We start from the raw sequence: 20,300 nt of genomic DNA, 5'->3' as shown, positions 1-20,300 counted from the left end.
CTCACCTTCATCATGGATAAGCAATCCTCCTCCATATCCACCTCCTAGCAGCACTGTCTGAAGGCTTTCTGCTTCTTCCTTGAAAAGAGGGCTGAACGAGCCCCTTCCACCACCCTCCTTCACTTGACTGAACTCATTCTCACTTCAGCAGACTCTCCTTTAACTCACATCACTTTGTGCAGATCAAAGCTGTAGCTGTGGCCAACCACACGGGTCTGAGCTATGGTGGGTATGCAAAACACTCCTACTTGGGCACCCACCAATAATTCCTACTCCAATACATTCATGATCTCTTCAGTATTTCTTCCCACTCTCATCTGGAATTGGGAAAAAAATCACGTTTCGCTTCCTACCTTTTCTCACTTTCGCCTGGTCCATGTCTGACTCTTCCCTTCCTTTCCATGATTTCACTGCTTCCATTTCTGAGGATAGGCTGTCCACCAATATCTATTACAAGCCCACTGACTCCCGAAGTTACCTCACACTCCGTTTTCTGTTGGGACTCCATTCCAATTTCCTAGTTTCTTTGTCAATAGACAATAGGTGCAGGAGCAGGCCATTCTGCCCTTTGAGCCTGCACCACCATTCAATATGATCATGGCTGATCATCCTTAATCAGCATCCTGTTCCTGCCTTATCTCCATAACCCTTGATTCCACTATCCTTGAGAGCTCTATCCAACTCTTTCTTAAATGAATCCAGAGACTGGGCCTCCACTGCCCTCTGGGGCAGAGCATTCCACACAGCCACCACTCTCCGGGTGAAGAAGTTTCTCCTCATCTCTGTCCTAAATGGTCTACCTCGTATTTTTAAGCTGTGTCCTCTGGTTCGGCACTCACCCACCAGCGGAAACACGTTTCCTGCCTCCAGAGTGTCCAATCCTTTAATAATCTTATATGTCTCAATCAGATCCCCTCTCTGTCTTCTAAACTCAAGGGTATACAAGCCCAGTCGCTCCAGTCTTTCAGCGTAAGGTAGTCCCACCATTCCAGGAATTGACCTCGTGAACCTACCCTGCACTCCCTCAATAGCCAGAATGTCTTTCCTCAAATTTGGAGACCAGAACTGCACACAGTACTCCAGGTATGGTCTCACCAGGGCCCTCTACAGCTGCAGAAGAACCTCTTTGCTCCTATACTCAATCTCTCTTGTTATGAAGGCCAGCATGCTAATAGCCTTCTTCACTACCTGCTGTACCTGCATGCTTACCTTCATTGACTGGTGTATAAGAACACCCAGATCCCTTTGTACTGTCCCCATCACATCTGTTCCAATGATGCCAACTATCATTGGGCTGTCTCCAATATGTCCTGTTTTTTCCTCAACCAAGGGCTTCCACCTCCCCCCATCAGGTTTGACACGTGTCTCAGCTATTTATTACCCCAATCCTGCACTAAGAATCATAGAGTTGTATCACACTGAAAGAGACCCTTTGTTCCAACTCTTCCATGTTGACCAAATATCTTTTCTGTTCATGTACCTATCCAGACGCCTTTTAAATGTTGTATTTCTACCAGCCTCCACCATGTCCTCTGGCAGCTCATTCCATACACACACCACTCTCTGCGTGAAAACGTTGCCCCTTACCTCCTTTTATATCTTTCCCCTCTCACCTTAAACCTATACTCCCTAGTTTTGGACTTTCCTACCCTGGGAAAAAGACCTTGTCTGTTTATCCTATCCATGCCCCTCGTGATTTCATAAACCTCGAAGGTCAGCCCTCAACCTCCAACACTCCAGGGAGAACAGCCTCAGCCTCTTCAGCCTCTCCCTATAGCTCAAACCCTCCAACTGTGACAACATCCTTGTAAACCTTTTCTAAACTTTTTCAAGTTGGACAATACCTTTCCTGTAGCAGGGAGACCAGAACTGAATGCAAAAGGTGGCCAAACCAATGTCTCGTACAGCTGCTACATGACATCCAAACTCTTACACTCAATGCACTGACCAATAAAGGCAAGCATACCAATCACTTTCTTTACTATCCTGTCTAACTCTTACTTCACCTTTGAGGAACTATGAACCTCTATCCCTAGATCCCTGTCTTTGTTGGGCAACACACCCCAGGCCCCATTAACTGCATACATCCCGATTTGCCTTGCCAAAATGCGATATCTCATATCTTTCTAAATTAAACTCTATCCGCCACTCCGCAACCCATTTGATCAATGTCTCACTGTACTCTTAGATAACCTTCTTCACTGTCCACTATACCACTAATTTTGATGTCATCTGTAAACTTACTAACCATATTTCCTATATTCACATCCAAATCATTTATATAAATGACAAAAAGCAGTGAACCCAAAACAAAACCTTGCAGCACACTGCTAGTCACAGGCATCCAGTTGGAAAAAACCCCTCTATTTCCATCCAGTCTCCTATTTCAAGCCAATTCCGTACCCAAAAATGGCTACCTCTCCATGGATTCCACATGATCTAACCTTGCTAATATTCTATCATGCAGAACCTTACTGAACATCTTACTGAAGTCCACACAGATAATGTCCACCCCTGCCTTCATCAATCTTTACTGTCATTTGTTCAAAAACATTAATCAAGTTAGTGAGACGTGTTTTCTCACTCATGAAGTTGTGTTGACTATCCCTAATTACTCCTTGTTTTTCCAAATACATGTAGACCCTATCCCTTAGAATCCCCTCCAACAACTTGCCCACCACTCATGTCAGGCTCATCGGTCTGTAGTTCCCTGGCTTTTCCATACTACCTTTCTTAAATAATGGGATCACATTAGCCATCTCTAGTCTTCTGGCACCTCACTAACAGTTATCAATGATAAAAATAACTCAACAAGGGTCCCAGCAATCACTTCCCTAGCTTGCCATCCAGTTGTAGGATATGCCTGATCAGATCCTGGGCATTTGTCCACCTTGGTGTTTTAAGACATTGAGCTGCTTCTCCTCTGTAATATGGACACTTTTCAAGATATCACTATTTCTTTCTCCAAGTTCTCTAGCTTCCATATTCTTCTCCACACCAAATACCAATGCAAAATACTCATTTAGTATCTCATCTATCTCTGTGGTTCTACACATAGACAGCCTTGTTGATCTTTAAGGGGTGTATTCTCTCCCTAGTTACTCTTTTGTCCTGGATGTACTTGTATAATCTTTTTGGATTCTCCTTAACCCAACTTGCCAAAGCTCTCTCACGTTCCCTTTTTGTCCTCCTGATTTCACTCGAGTATATTCCTACAGCACGTATACTCCTCAATCCTCTGCCCTCACTCCTTCCAAGATCGGGATTACCTTTGTCTTCAATTTCCACCCCATTAGACTCTGCATTGAAAGGATCATCTTCTGCCTTTTCCTCCACTTCCGGCAAGATGATACTTCCAAACACATCATCTCCTCACTCCAATGTCAGTTTCCTTTGGTGACCTCTGGTTCACTCTGGCATCACTTCTAACACTTCCTCACCCTGTCATGGTACCTTCCCATGCAATTGCAGATGATGTAACACTTGTCCATTTACATGCTCCCTCTTCAATGTCCAAGGCACGAACACATCTTCCAGTTGAAGCAGCATTGTACTTGTATTCCTTTCAGTCTGGTCTCCTGCATTCACCGTTCAAATGCAGTCTGCTTTACATTGGCGAGATCAGATACAGACGAGGTGAACACTTTGCAGAATACATCTGCAATATCTGCAAGAGCTACCCTGACTTTCCAGTTGTTTGACATTTCAATACACCACTTCAGTCCCAGCCGAACACTTCCACATTGGGCATGCTACAGTATTCCAATGAAGTTCAATGCAAACTATTGGAACACCACCTCATTTTCCACTTATGCATTCTTGGTCTTCACAGCAAGACCTCTATCCCTCATTTTGATGACAAAGCCCCAATCCATTCCCACCCAAATGTGTCAGGTTTATCTCTTGTTGACTTTGCTTTCAACAGGGTGAGTCCATTTTTTCCCTTTTCATATCCATTGCTGAGCACCCACCCATCTTTTTCACACTCCCCCCTTCTCCCCTTCTGATAACAGATTTAAAAACCAGTTCTGATGAAAGGTCACTTGATCCAAAATGTTAACTTTGCTTTCCCTCCTGAAATGCTAGAAAACCTGTTAAGTTTTTTCAGCAATTTCTGATTTTTTTTTGATTTCCAGCATCCACAGTTCTTTGGTTTTCTGTTTCGATTAAAACCACAATCTTCACTTCCCATTCAGTGATAGTCATCATCTGATTTGAAATGTAAACTCTGTTTTTCTCTCCACAGATGGTGCCAGACCTGATAAGTTTCTCTAGCATTCTCTATTTTTGTTTCAGATTTCAAGCAGCTGCAATATTTTGCTTTCCTTTAAAATCTGTCTGCCTGGTTATCAATCTTTTGCCCATTGGAAACAGTTTCTTTTCATTATTCTAAATCCTCCATGATTCAAAACACCTCTCTCAAATATTGTTAGTTTTCACCCCCTGTGGAGAATATTACAACTTTTCCACTCCAACTGTGCAGCTGTAATCCTTCAGACTAGAACTATTCTAGTAAAACCTCCTCTACGCCCTATTCAAAGCCTTTCCATCCTTCCAAAAATCTAGTGCCCAAAATAGATTATTGCAGCCAGGGCCTATCTATTGCTTTATAAAGGTTTAGCATGTACTCTGATGTGCTAATAATTTAGATTAGATTAGATTAGATTACTTACAGTGTGGAAACAGGCCCTTCGGCCCAACAAGTCCACACCGACCCGCCGAAGCACAACCCACCCATACCCTACATTTACCATATACAAATCCCAGGATCCATCGGCTTTATGAACTTATCCTGATATCTTGACAGATTTGTTCATTGCCGAGTCCCCCTCTTCTTGCATTCTCTTTTCAAATAATGTCATTTAACTATATATACTCCCCTCCTCTTCTTTCTGAAATGTACCTCTTATTCTTCATGGGAAAAGCTATCGACTGCACAGGGACTGCAACGGTTCAAAAAAAAAGCAACTCACCATCACCTTCTCCAAAGCAACTAGGGATGGGCAATAAACCGTCCAGCCAGCAAGGCCCACATCCCATGACTGAATTTTAAAAAACAGCAGTTTCTGACATCACCCTGAAAGGTGCTGGCTACAATTTTAAGATTCTATGCTCCCAGAATTTGACTCCTTCAAAAGGAATAATTTCTTGCTATCAATGCGATAGATTTCCTTTATCACCTCGAACAAGGCAATTCAATCAACTTTCAAAACTTACGTTTTAGGATCACTAGTTCCGGCAGTCTCTTCCCCAGAAAGTAAGAATTAGATTTTCAACAGATATAAAACTCAAGAGTTTTGAGGGTACAAGAAATTGGAATTGTGCCCTAAACCAGATTCTGCTGTGATCTTATCAAATGGAGAATAAGGGTCAAAACACTGAATAGCCACTCATATTCCTGATCCTAATTTTGAATTGCAGTCGCGATAAACCTTACTCATGATTTAACCCTTTTCGTCCTGACATCACTGGCATTTAACTGGGTGAACGCATGTTGCACTTCTTCCAAGGCCAAAAGATTCCTAGATGTCACTAAACCTCACAGACAGCATAATTAATGAGACCATTGTGACAAAGGAGCTGAAGTCCAGAGGAAATGGAAGTTCGGTTCAGGCTCTTGAGAATTCTAGTTGGACATAGGAGATACTGCACTGAATTCTGGGTATTGTCCCTTTGGATGAAGAAAGTGAAAATGCAGAATTCCTTCCCCAAAAGTGATGTGGAGGCTGAGCATCAATCCCGATTTCAAAGCTTTTCTTGCACAAACATTGCAAATGTAAAGAAATAAGCCGATAGATGGGGCTAAATTGCCATGTATACTCAAACTGAATGTAGTCTTCACATAGGGTATCATAGACTTGCGAAGAAACATAAGGTTCCCCATGGTAGGCTAACTCAGAAGGTAAGGAGGCATGAGATACAGGGAAAGCTGACTGCCTGCCTACAGAATTGGCTGATCCATAGAAGAGGGTGGTGGTAGATGGTAAGAATTCAGCCTAGAGTTCAGTGACCAGTGGTCTTCCATAGGGATCCATTCTGGAACCTCTGCTCTTTATGATTTTTATAAATGACTTGGGTAAGGAAGTGGAAGGATGGGTTAGGTTGCTGATGACACAAAGGTTGGAGGAGTGGTGGACAGTGTGGAGGCTGTTGTAGGTTGCAATGGGACTTTAAAGGATGCAGAAGAACTGTTAAGTGGCAGATGGAGTTCAATCTGGAAAGTCATTCATTTTGGAAGGTTGAATTTGAATGCAGATTACAGGGTTAAAAGCAGGATGCTTGGCAATGTGGAGGAACAGAGGGATCTTGGGGTCCATGTCCATAGATCCCTCAAAGTTGCTCCCAAGCTAACAGGGTTATTAAGAAGGCATATGGGGTACTGGCTTTCATTAGCAGGAAAACTGAGTTTAAGAGCTGTGAGGTTATGCTGCAGCTCTATAAAGTCCTGGTTCGACAACACTTGGAATATTGAGTCTAGTTCTGGTTGCCTCATCATACCAAGGATGTGGAAGGTGCAGAGAAGATTTACCAGGATGCTGTCTGGACTGCAGGGCATGTCTTATGAAGAAAGTTTGAGGGAGCTAGGGCTTTTCTCACTAGAGAGAAGGAAGATGAAAAGTGACTGAATAGAGGTGTACAAGATGATGAGAGGCATAGTGGATGATGAGTGGATAGCCAGAGATGTTTTCCCAGGGCAGAAATGGCTATCACAAGGGGACATAATATTAAGGTAATTGGAGGAAGGTTTAGAAGAGATGTCATACATAGCTTCTCTTCACAGAGAATGATGGCTGCATGGAATGCACTGCCAGCAGTGGTAGTAGAGTCAGATACATTAAGGACATCTAAACAACTCTTGGACAGGCACACAGATGATAGTAAAATGTAGGGTGTAGGTTAGTTTGATCTTAGAGTAGGATAAAAGGTCAGCACAACATGAGGGCTGATAGCCTGCACTGTGCTGTACTGTTCTATGCTCTAACTCCTTTCTCTATGTCTTCCAGGCCACCAGAGATCAAGGCTAGCACTCTATTAGCCTTACCCTGGAATCAAATAGCTCACCGGGTTGTCATTTAATCATTGTTCCTATGATAGCTCTTGAAGGTCCAGTCTATGTTCCTGGACACAACCCATCAGCTGTGGTCTAATCAGTGTCTTGAAAAGGGTTATCATAACTTCCTTGCTTTTTGCTCTATGCCTCTGCTTATAAAGGCAAGGATACCACAGCCTTCTCTATTTGTTTTGCCACATTCAAAACTTTGTGACCACATACCCTCAGATCTCTGTTCCTACAGCTATTTTAAACTGCGACATTTAGTACATCCTTGATTAGTAAGGGAGAAGGCAAGAAAAAAAATAAGCCCATGATTAAGTGGTGGAATAGACTCAATGGGCCAAATGGCTTAATTCTGCTCCTATATTTTATATTTTCTCTCCTCAATCTTCCTACCAAAATGAATCATTCATATGCTGCACTAAATCATAGCTATCCTGCCTGTTCATTCAACCACGATGTCTCCTGAGTACAGAACCTTACTTGTTTGCTCTGCCATTTTCCGGATAACTGCCCTCAAGTCACTGGCTCTTGCTTTAACCTCTTGGGTAACCACCTCCTCTCTGTAAAACCACAAACCTCAACTCCAGTTGCAGCTCTTCACATGCCCTTCACTGTCACAGCAAACCTATCACCAGACCACACGTCCCATAGTCACCCCAGTCCCACCACCAGCCCCACTCCCACATCCCTCAGCTCGCCTGCTCCAGCTTGTCCTGAGGGCCTTTCTTGAGGCCAAGTGCACAGTCTCCGAAACCACTGGGGCGCTCCGACTTCAGTGTCACATCGTCCAGACTGAGGCCGGGAGTTGTGGGCTCATCCTTGTCCAGCAGGTAACGCAGCAACTGGTGATCCTTCACATCCTTTCTCCTGGGCCCTTCCCCTTCCTGACCACATCGAGCAACCTCCTTCCTATCTTGAGGAAGCAGCATTGCTGGGATGTCAGAGGGAGTTCCCTCCTGCTGCAGAAGGCGGTGCAGGATTTTGTGGCGTTCTGTCAAGGAGCTAGTGTGTAACGTGTGGCATGGAGCACTTGTTGTGGGAAGAGAGAGGTTACCCTTGCTCCCTGTGTCTAGCTCACATGGTCTGGTTTGTTCCTGGCTGCTGGTTAACAGTTCCACCAGTTTTACATTGTCATCCTGGAGAGTTTTGCTGTCAGTGTCAGTTGGCCTCTCACTCACACATGCAGGTGCTGAGCTGATCCCCAAGTGTTCAAAGCTCAGGGTGTCCCCAGCTTTCCCTGGGAGCACAGTCTTGGAGTCCAATGCTGCCACTTTTGTCACAGCAGGCAATGACTGATACACTGGTGCACTCTGTGCACTTGAAGTGCCAGGGAAACTTGCAGGCACCCTGTTGCCCTCACTCAGTACCTGGAGAGACCGAAGGGGAAGATTGGAGTTGGGATTTGGTTTAGCGTTGGAACTGGGGAAAGGACAAGGGTAAGCATTGCAACTGGAGTTAGGGTAGGGGTGCCTACCTGTTGATGGGACATGTGCTGCACTCGGGGGAAAAGAATGCCTAGAAATGCCCAGTGCTCTGGGCGCTATAAAGCCTGGGACTGGTGGGGTAATCCCTGAACTGCTGTGTTTGGGGCTCTGAGAGATTGATGAGTCCTGATTCACAGGACCAGAAGCTCCCACTTGCACTCCGGACAAGAAGCCCAGGTTTGAGGGATTGCTGGCACCATTGATGTCTAGACGGGAGCCAGGTGTCAAGCTGAAATCAAGTTCAGAAATGCTGCTGTTTGTGCTGTGGGAGGGAGATGCCAGCGTTGGCTTGACAGTGCTGTTCTCTGCCTGTGTTAACGAAGACCCAGAGACGAGGTTTTGCTGAGAAGTGACCAGGTTCTGATTCCTAGGGAGAGAAGCACATTGTCAACAATTGCACTGGAAATGCATCCCATCTCAAACCAAACGATAAGAAAGGAGTGTTGGCAAGGGGTGAGAGAGAGAGAGAGAGATCGCAGAGAATGACAGGTACAGCAAGTGCAAGTTGGGTAGAAGGCAAGAGCGCAGCAGAGAGAGAAAGAGAGAGCGCGCTGCAGAAAGAACAAAGTTAGGCAGAGACTGGAGCATGCAAGAGAGGGCAGAGGGTACATGAGAGAGGCAGAGAGTGAGCCAAAGCAAGAGATAAAGCATGAGCTAAAGTTTGTCAAAGACAGGGTTACAAGTAGAGAAAAACAGACAGAACATTGAAAAAGATTAGAGTGGTGCTGGAAAAGCACAGCAGGTCAGGAGCAGGGAAACAAAAATCGATATTTTGGGCAAAAGCCCTTCCTCAGGAATGATGAAGACTTTTCCAGTACCACTCTAATCTTGACTCTGATCTCCAGCATCAGCAGTACCCACTTCTACCTAGAACATTGGAAAATCCTAGCTATTAATTTTCACACTGGTAAATGTACATGACCACCCTCCATTCTCAGATCTCCTTCCTGAGGTGTGCTGACCACCTCCAGGTGTGGTCTAACCAGGACTTTGTATGGATGAAACATACCTCCCTTGTATTTCAGTCCTTGAAACAAAATGACCAGCATTCTATAAGCCTTTTTGATTATTTGTCTGTATTTGATCATTACATGTAATGATCAGTGCATCCGGCCAACTCTTTCAACTCCCACTGTTTCCAACTCCCATTGTTTCCAACTCCCACTGTTTCCAATTTCCCACTGTTTCCAACTTCCCACTGTTTCCAACTTCCCACTGTTTCCAACTTCCCACTGTTTCCAATTTCCCACTGTTTCCAACTTCCCACTGTTTCCAACTTCCCACTGTTTCCAATTTCCCACTGTTTCCAACTCCCCACTGTTTCCAATTTCCCACTGTTTCCAATTTCCCACTGTTTCCAATTTCTCACTGTTTCCAATTTCCCACTGTTTCCAATTTCCCACTGTTTCCAATTTCTCACTGTTTCCAATTTCCCACTGTTTCCAATTTCCCACTGTTTCCAATTTCTCACTGTTTCCAATTTCCCACTGTTTCCAATTTCCCACCGTTTCGAATGTATCCTGTTTTATCCTGTCTTCCAAAGTGAATGATTTCACAGTTTTCTACAAGAACCCCACTTATCTGCGTTCTGTCCATTCCCATTTATTTGTCATCTGCTTTCTATCCCATCAACAATTTTTTAAACTAAATACAAGTCTATTCCCACAATGCCCTGTCACCTATCCTTCCCTCACTCTCATGTTCACTGTTTGCATGTGGGTCTGAAAGGGTTAAAAGGGATTGTGTGCGGTAAGCACTGCCCACTGTGATGATGTCACAAGGACTTGGTGAGAGACTAAAACAGGATTTTATGGGAGACCTTCGGAAGGGTCTTCCCAAGTCATGATGATAATGTGAAGAGAATCTTACAACCTGTAAATAGTTGCAAAGATCAATTACGTACACCTTGTTTGCTCTTCAACACTTTTCCTGTTGACCACATGATGGCCATTCTTCCACACATTAATCCAGTTAAGTCCCTAAAGAACCTCAGACCTAGAAGGTACAGATGCACCCCCCCCACCTCCCGCCCCCACCACTGCCCATTCTGCTTAGCTCTGAGGTATCTCCTCAACTTGCCCTTTGCCTGAAACACCAACCTGCACAGGAAAGGTGGCAAGCACACACTGCCCACCTGTATATGCTGTACATGCTTATGATGATGGGTGATGTGTCCACGTTGGCAGGGTAACACAGCTTACACTTGGTCTGAGCTCCCAGGACTGTACCATCACTCAGAGAGAATTGGTAAAACCCACTCACTGCTGTTCCATTTCTCAGGACTGTGGAGGAATTAAAACAAGGTATCAGAACCAGAAACACGATACAGCCAGTATAAAGACCGTGTGGACTGAAATGGGAAAAGGACTGTTTTAAAAACCAAAGAATTTCTTTTTTAAATTCACTCATGGGAAATGGGTGTCATTGGCTGGCCAGCATTTATTGCCCACCCATAGAGGATGGTAGTGAGCTGCCTTCTTGAATCGCTGCATGTGTTGTAGACAGCCTCACCATGTCATTAGGGAGGGAGTTCCAGGATTTTGACCCAATGCCAGTGAAGAAATGACGATATATTCTAATTTAGATGGTGAATGGCTTGGAGGGGAACTTGCAGGTGTGGAGGAAGGCATTGTTGTACTTTTTCAAAGCAGATTACTGACTCAATTATAAAACAAAGGACTGTGGATGCTGGAAATCTGCAACAGAAAAATGGAAAATACTGGAGCACCAACTGTGGACCGAAAGCAGCATTATCACTGTCCTTTAAAACCTCACAATTTGGGGCAGAATTAGGCTCATCCAGTCTGCTCTGGCATTCAATTACAGCTGATATATTTCTCAATCCCATTCTCTTGCCTTCTCTCATAATCTTGGATCCCCTTATTCATCAAGAACCTATCAAACTCCATCTTAAATCTCAATGACTTAGTCTTCATAGTCTTCTGTGATAATGAGTTCTACAAATTCACAATTCTCTAGCCGAAGAAATTCCTCATCTCAATTCCAAAGGGTCATCTCTTCACTCTGAGGCTGTGCCCTCAGGTCCTAGTCTCTCCTAATAATGGAAACATTTTCTCCACATCCACTCTATCCAGGCCTCTCAGTATTGTCAGTTTCAATCAATCAGATCACCCGTCATCATTCTAAATTCCGAGTACAGACCCAGCGACCTCAACCACTCCTCAAAATGACAAGTCTTCCAGCCCCACAATCATTCTTCTAAACATCCTCCAGACCCTCTCCCATGCCAGCACATTTTTCAAGATGGCGGCAGCACGGTAGAAAGCGTTGGGGCTTTTTACATGATCGCTCCGGCTCCTCCACTCGGCCACATTCAACTTTGCTTTTTTTTGGTTTTGCTTCTTTATTCCTCTTTTGCATCAAAGTTCACCTTTCCTTCTTGTCTGCAGCAGTGATGAAGAAAGGTGGTTGCTCAGGCCTGTTGCTGCAGCAGCAGCTGCTGGATCCAGATGTCCATTCCTCATGGCCAGAGTGGCTGTAGAAGGTTCAGCGTCGGTGGGTCTGTTACATCCCCCTTGGCAGTGGCTTCAGTGTTGGTGACTCGGTGGGTCTGGTCTGTCCCTCCTTGCTATGGCAGCGATGCAATAGTGTCGGTGCCAACTTTGGCGATTGCAGCGTGTTGGCCTGGCCTGGAACTCCTCGCTTTGGTGACTTCAGGGACAGCTTTGCCAATAGCGTCCTGTAGCCACTCCATTAACGCAGGAGCCACCGAGGGAACAAAAGATGAACTTTGTCCTAACATTGGCTCAATTATTTCTTTTTGTAATTTCTGTAATTAAATGCCACCGAATTGTTGCAACCTATACACATCTCGCTGTATGTTCATAAATGCGAGAGACAATAAATTGTCATACTATCTTTCCTTAGATACGGGACCCAAAACTTCTCATAGTGGTCTGAACAGAGCATTATACAGCCTCAGCATGACATCTCGGCTCATTTATTCACACCCAATTGAAATGAATGCTAACATTGCATTTGCCTTTTTCACTGCCAAGCGACCCTGCATGTTAACCATGAGGATCCTGAAATAGGACTCCCAAGTCCACGTGCACTACATATTTCTGAAGCCGTTCCCGGTTTAGAAAAGTCTATGCCTCTATTCTTCCTACCCAAGTGTATAACCTCACACTTTATAGTATTCCATTTACCATTTCTTTGCTTACTCTCCTAAGACTGTCCAAGTCATTCTGCAGCCTTCCTCAACACTACAGGCCCCTCCACCTGTCTTTAGGTCATCTGTAAACTTATCAACATGCTCTTCACCAAGTCATTCATGTTTAATATGGATAGGTTTTTTCTCTGCAAGGAAAGACAGCTGAAGCCTGAACAGACCGGGATTACCTCCCTTCAGCGGGAGTACCTTCCGTATCGCGGGAGTACCTTCCGTACCACGGGAGTACCTCCCTACATCAGTTGCTGTAAGTTGTGGCTTTGAACCCAATAACTCAGACTGGATGTGTCAAAATCACCCTTTACCTTCCAACCTGGAGAAGGAAGATTGAGGAGCAGGAGAGCCTAGAATATAGAACAGTAAAGCACAGTGCAGGCCCTTCGGCCCTTGATGTTGTGCCAACCTTTTATCCTGCTCTAAGATCAAACTAACCTACATACCCTACATTTTACTATCATCCATGTGCCCATCCAAGAGTCACTTAATGTCCCAAATGTATCTGACTCGACTACCAAGGCTGGCAGTGCATTCCACACACCCACCACTCTGTGTAAAGAACCTACCTCATAACTCTCCTAAATCTTCCTCCAATCCCCTTCAATTTATGCCCTCTTGTGATAGCCATTGCTGCCCTGGAAACAAGTCTCTGATTATTCGCTCTATCTGTGCCTCTCATGATCTTATACATCTCTATCAAGTCACCTCTCATCCTTCTTCGCTCCAATGAGAAAGCTCTAGCTCCCTCAACCTTTCTTAAGACACACCCTGCAGTCCAGGCAGTATCCTGGTAAATCTCCTCTGCACCCTCTCTACAGCTTCCACATCGTGCCTACAATGAGGCAACCAGAAGTGAACACAATATTCCAAGTGTAGACTGACCAGGACATTACAGAGCTACAGCATTGCCTTGTGGCTCTTAAACTCAATCCCCCTGCTAATGAAAGCCAACACAACACACATCTTTCTAACAACCCTATCAACTTGGGTGGCAACTTTGAAGGATCTATGGATATGGACCCCAAGATCCCTCTGTTCCTCCGCACCACCACGAATCCTACCTTTAACCCTGTATTCTGCATTTAAATTTGACCTTCCAAAACTCGACCTTTCCACTTTCCCAGGTTGAATTCCATCTGCCACTTCTCAGCCCAATCCTGCATCCTGTGAAGTCCCGTTGCAACCTACAACAGCCCTCTACACTACCCACCACTCCACCAACCTTCCTGTCAACGGCAAACCTACTAATCTATCCTTCCACTTCTTCATCCAAGTCATTTATAAAAATCACAAAGAGCAGAGGTCCCAGAACAGATCCCTGCAGAACACCACTCATCACCGAGCTCCAGACTGAATACTTTCCATCTACTACCACACTCTGTCTTCTATGGGCCAGCCAATTCTGTATCCAGACAGTCAGATTTCCCTGTATCCCATGCCTCCTTACTTTCAGAATGAGCCCACCATGGGGAACCTTGTCAAACACCTTGATAAAATTCACATACACCACATCCATCACTCTACCTTCACCAATGTGTTTTGACACATCCTCAAAGAATTCAATAAGGCTTGTGAAACATGACCTGCTCCTCACAAAACAATGTTGACTATCTCTAATCAAACTATGCTTTTCCAAATCCTGCCTCTTAGAATCCTCTCCAATAATTTGCCTACCACAGAAATTAGTCTGACTGGGATATAATTCCCAGGATTATCCATATTCCCTTTCTGGAACAAGGGAATAATCTTTGCCACCCTCCAATCATCTGGCAGTACTCCAGTGGACAGTGAGGATGCAAAGATCGTCACCAAAGGCGCAGCAACCTCTTCCCTCGCTTCCTGTAGTAACCTTGGGTATATCCCGTCTGGCCCAGGAGACTTATCTACCCTTATGTTTTTCAAAATTTTCAGCACATCCTCCTCCTTAACATTAACCTGTTTGAGCATAACAGCCTGTTTCACGCTATCCTCACAAACGACAAGGTCTCTCTCACGAGTCAATACTGAAGCAAAGAATTCATTAAGAACCTCCCCTACCTCCTCCTACTCCAGGTACTAGTTCCCTCCACTACCCCTGATCGGCCCTACCTTCACTCTGGCCATCCTCTTGTTCCTGACAAAAGTGTATAATGCCTTAAGGCTTTCCTTAATCCTACCCCCAAAGCTTTTTCATGTCCCCTTCCAGCTCTTCTCGGTCCATTCTTCAGTTCCTTCCTGGCTACTTTGTAACCCACGAGAGCCCTGTCTGATCCTTGCCTCCTCAACCTTACGTAAGCTTCCCTCTTCGTCTTGACAAGATGTTCTACACCCAAGGTTCCTTCCTTGCCTCAGTGGGACAAACAGTCCAGCCCAATCAGCTCCATAAACAGCCTCCACATTTCTGTCATTCATTTCCCTGACAACATCTGTTCCCAATTTAGGCACCCCAGTTCATGCCCAATAACATTGTAATTCCCCCTCCTTCAATTAAATTTTCCATACCATCTGCTCCTATCCCCCTCCATGACTGCAGTAAAAGTCATGGAGTTGTGATCACTATCACCGAAATACTCTCCCAATGAGAGATCTGACACGTGGCATGGTTCGTTGCCAAGCACCATATCCAATCTGGCCTCCCCTCTAATGGGCCTATCTACAGACTGAGTCAGGAATCCTTCCTGGATACACCTGACAAAGTCTGCTCCATCCAAACTATTCGAACAAAGGAGGCTCCAAATCAATATTAACGAAGTTAAAGTTACTCATGACAACAACCCTGTTATTTCTGCACCTTTCCAAACTCTGCCCCTCTGTGTCTCTGTTGGTACGGGGGGGGGGGGGGGGGGGGGGCCTGTAGAAACCTCCTGATAAAGTACCTGCTCCTTTCCTGTTTCTGCCTTCCATCCACACTGACTCTGTAGACAAACCCTCCTCAACAACCTCCCTTTCTGCAGCTGGGATACTATCCCTGATTAGCAATGCCACTCCCCATCCTCTTTTTCTCCCCACCCCTCCCCAATTCTTTTTGAAACATCTAAACCCCAGAACATCCAACAACCATTCCTGCTCCTGTGATATCCAAGCCTCTGTAATAGCCACATCATCATCATTCCAAGTACTGATCCAAGCTCTAAGTTCATCACCCTTATTCCTGATACTGCTCGCATTAAAATACACACACTTCAACCCTTCACACTGACTGCACCTTTGCCCTATCAACTGTCTATCCTTCCTGACGGACCCTCTGCACGCTGAATCTGGTTGTTCACTACCTACCCCATCCTTAGATCTGTAGCTTCAGTTTCCATCTCCCTGCCAATCTCATGAAACCCTCCTGAAGAGCTCTAGCAAATCTCCCCTCCAGTTTGGTGCAACCCGTCCCTCTCGTACAGGTCCCACCTTCCCCAGAAGGCATCCCAATGATCCACCTGTCTGTAGCCCTCTCTCCTATACCAACCTTGCAGCCAACTGTTCATCCCCCTCTATTCCTAGCCTCATGGCACCGGTAACAATCCGGAGATTACTACTCTGTTCGTCCTGCCTTCTTGTTTCCAACCTAACTCTTTATATTGTCTTTCCAGGTGTTCATCCCTTATCCCTACCTATGTCATTGGTACCAATATGTACCACGACTTCTGGCTCCTCTCTCTGCTCCTTAAGAATCCTGTAGATTCTATCAGAGACATCCCTGACCCTGGCACCCGAGAGGCAACGTACTACCCGGGACAAGTCAAAAGCAAATCTGTGAACAAGGAGCATTGAACGGAGTTGTATCCATGCCACCATTTTTTGTGTCTGTATGTATGTGTAGGGGGAGTTAGCTTAGAGTCATAGTGTCATGGAGATGTACAGCATGAAAACAGACCCTTCGGTCCAACCCGTCCATGCCGACCAGATATCCCAACCCCATCTAGTCCCACCTGCCAGCACCTGGCCCATATTCGTCCAAACCCTTCCTATTCATATACCCATCCTAATGCCTTTTAAATGTTGCGATTTTACCAGCCTCCACCACTTCCTCTGGCAGTTCATTCCATACATGTACCACCCTCTGTGTGAAAATGTTGCCCCTTTGGTCTCTTTTATATATTTCCCCTCTCACCCTAAACCTATGCCCTCTAGTTCTGGACTCCCTGACTAGACATGCACCTCATGATTTTATAAACCTCTATAAGGTCACCCCTCAGCCTCTGACGCTCCAGGAAAACAGCCCCAACCTGTTCAACCTCTCCCTAAAACTCAAATCCTCCAACCCTGGCAACATCCTTGTAAATCTTTTCTGAACCCTTTCAAATTTCACAACATCTTTCCAGTAGGAAGGAGACCAGAATTGCATGCAATATTCCAACAGTGGTCTAACCAATGTCCTGTATAGTCGCAACATGACTTCCCAACTCCTGTACTCAATGCTCTGACTGATAAAAGCATACTAAAAGACTTCTTTACTATCCTATCTATCTGCGACTTTCAAGGGGCTATGAACCTGCACCCCAAGGTCTCTTTGTTCAGCAACACTCCCCAGGACCTTAATATTAAGTGTATAAATCCTGCTAAGATTTGCTTTCCCAAAATGCAGTACCTTGCATTTATCTGAATTAATCTACATCTGCCACTTCTCAGTCCACTGGACCATCTGATCAAGATCCTGTTGTAATCTGAGGTAATCCTCTTTGCTGTCCACTACACCTCCAATTTTGTTGTCATCCGCAAACTTACTAACTATACCTCTTATGCTCACATCCAAATCATTTATGTAAATGACGAAAAGTAGAGGACCCAGCACCGATCCTTGTGGCACTCCACTGGTCACAGGCCTCCAGTCTGAAAAACAACCCTCCACCACCACCCTCTGTCTTCTACCTTTGAGACAGTTCTGTATCCAGACAGCTAGTTCTCCCTGTATTCCATGAGATCTAACCTTGCTAATCAGTCTCCCATTGGGTACCTTGTCAAATGCCTTACTGAAGTCCATATAGATCACATCTTCCGCCCACCACAGGCTCACTGGTCTATAGTTCCCTGGCTTGTCCTTACCACCCTTCTTAAACAGTGGCACCATGTTAACCAATTTCCAGTCTTCTGGTATCTCACCTGTGACTATCGATGATACAAATATCTCAGCTTGGGACCCAGCAATCACTTCTCTAGCTTCCCACAGAGTTGTAGGGTACACCTGATCAGGTCCTGGTGACTTATTGACTTTCATGCTTTTCAAGACATCCAGCACTTCCTCCTCTGTAATATGGACATTTTCCCAAGATGTCACCATCTATTTCCCTACAGGCTATATCTTCCATATCCTTTTCCACAGTAAATACTAATGCAAAATATTCATTTAGTAACTCCTCCATTTTCTGCAACTCCACACAATCAGCTCCTTGCTGATCTTTGAGGGGCCCTATTCTCTCCCTAGTTATCCTTTAGTCCTTAATGCATTTGTAAAAACCCTTTGGATTCTCCTTAATTCTATTTGCCAAAGCTATCTCATGTCCCCTTTTTGCCCTCCTGATTTCCCTCTTAAGTATACTCCTACTTCCTTTATACTCTTCTAAGGATTCACTCGATCTATCCTATCTATACTTTACATATGCTTCCTTCTTTTTCTTAACCAAACCCTCAATTTCTTTAATCATCCAACATTCCCAATACCTACCAGCCTTTCCTTTCACCCTGACAGGAATATACTGCATTGGACTTTCTTTATCTCATTTCTGAAGGCTTCCCATTTTCCAACCGTCCCTTTACCTGCGAACATCTGCCCCCAATCTGCTTTTCAAAGTTCTTGCCTAATACCGTCAAAATAGGCCTTTCTCCAATTTAGAACTTCAACTTATTCTTAGTCTTATTCCTCTACAAAACACTGCTCCAGATTAAATTAATACTTATGCTTATATTTTAAGTTTAATCAAGAGATACATCTCAATAAAACATAATCAAGAAAGAACCCACTCTACTCACGACTGCAGACTCACTGTAAGGCCATGCTTAAAATATTCACTTATTCACTTGTCTGTTTCTGTGCTGTGACCTCTCCCAAACAGGTTCCTCCAAGATTAGTTGTGAAGTTCACTGTTTGTTAATTTTCCCAGACACAAACTGATTCTGGATTAGTGGTGCTGGAAGAGCACAGCTGTTCCGGAATTGCGCAGGTTCACTGCTGTGTCAGTTAGCAGCGTGGGTTTCTTTCTCTCGCTCTCTCTTCTGCACTGACCTCACCATATCCTTCCTTTGTCTGTTCCTCTCCCTTTTAAAATTGCTGGGTTTTTTTGACTTTTTTTCTCTCCAAAGTTCCAAAACAATGCAACAACATATAAAACAGTAATTGCTGCTCCTGGAATTTGAGGAAATCATCTCCAAAACCTAAAATACCTCAGAAAAGGAGCAGCTGTTACAGCCAGAAACTTTTTTAGATTAGATTAGATTACTTACAGTGTGGAAACAGGCCCTTCGGCCCAACAAGTCCACACCGACCCGCCGAAGCGCAACCCACCCATACCCCTACATATACCCCTTACCTAACACTACGGGCAATTTAGCATGGCCAATTCACCTGACCCGCACATCTTTGGACTGTGGGAGGAAACCGGAGCACCCGGAGGAAACCCACGCAGACACGGGGAGAACGTGCAAACTCCACACAGTCAGTCGCCTGAGGCGGGAATCGAACCCAGGTCCCTGGCGCTGTGAGGCAGCAGTGCTAACCACTGTGCCACCGTGCCGCCCCGTTCTCGTCCTCCATCTTGGATTACCCAGAATTCTAAGTTAAATGTCAGAATTGTTTCCTTGTAGTTAGAATCTATTTATTTGTAATGAACAGGAATTCCTGTTGAGTACAGAAACCTGGTCCATGTTCGATCAGTTATTAATTTTAAATCTGAGACAGACACATTTTTCAGCAAGTTTTTAAGGGATATGAGCCAAAGGCAGGTATATGGAATTCAGCCACAGATTGGCCATGATCTCATTGGGTGGTGGTGCAAGCTCAAGGGGCTGAATGGTTTACACACTCTCAACTACTCCTATGTTCTAGGCAAAAGTGAGGACTGCAGATGCTGGAAATCGGAGTTTAGATCAGAGTGGTGCTGGAAAAGCACAGCAGGTCAGACAGCATCCGAGGAACAGGAAAATCAATGTTTCAGGCAAAATTCCTTCATTAAGAATAGAGGCAGTAAGCCTCCAGGTTGGAGAGATAAATGGGGGGTGTGGGGCTGGGGAGAAGGTAGCAAAGAGTACAATAGGTGAATGGGGGTGGGGATAGAGATGATAGGTCAGAGAGGAGGGTGTGGGAAGGTACTCCTATGTTCTGTCAGCCTGGATGAACTGACTGGGGGCATTCTAGCGAAGTTTGCCGATGATACCAAGTTAGGTGGACAGGCAGGTAGTACTGAGGAAGTGGGGAGGCTACAGAAGGATCTAGACAGTTTGGGAGAGTGGTCCTGGAAATGGCTGATGGCAGTCAACGTGAGCAAATGCGAGGTCTTGCACTTTGGAAAAAAGAATACAAGCATGGACTACTTTCTAAATGGTGAGAAAATTCATAAAGCCAAAGTACAAAGGGATCTGAGAGTGCTAGTCGAGGAATCTCTAA

General features: G+C 44.9%; 1 protein-coding gene across 1 annotated transcript in view; it reads right to left on the bottom strand.

Annotated features, from left to right (window-relative positions):
- Positions 1 to 20,300, bottom strand: part of ncoa1 (nuclear receptor coactivator 1) — a 110,273-nt gene that overhangs the window by 17,123 nt on the left and 72,850 nt on the right. The window contains exons 9-10 of the mRNA XM_060831180.1: positions 10,676 to 10,823; positions 7,756 to 8,908 (exon numbers count right to left, since the gene is read on the bottom strand). Of these exons, the coding sequence (XP_060687163.1) occupies positions 7,756 to 8,908; positions 10,676 to 10,823 (1,301 nt within the window). The remainder of the gene's footprint in view (positions 1 to 7,755; positions 8,909 to 10,675; positions 10,824 to 20,300) is intronic.

Source organism: Hemiscyllium ocellatum, chromosome 10 (assembly GCF_020745735.1).
Source record: "Hemiscyllium ocellatum isolate sHemOce1 chromosome 10, sHemOce1.pat.X.cur, whole genome shotgun sequence".
In the NCBI taxonomy this organism is placed as follows: Eukaryota; Metazoa; Chordata; class Chondrichthyes; order Orectolobiformes; family Hemiscylliidae; genus Hemiscyllium; species Hemiscyllium ocellatum.
The sequence above is the reverse complement of the archived record's forward strand: the minus strand, read 5'-3'. Positions and strand labels throughout refer to the sequence as shown.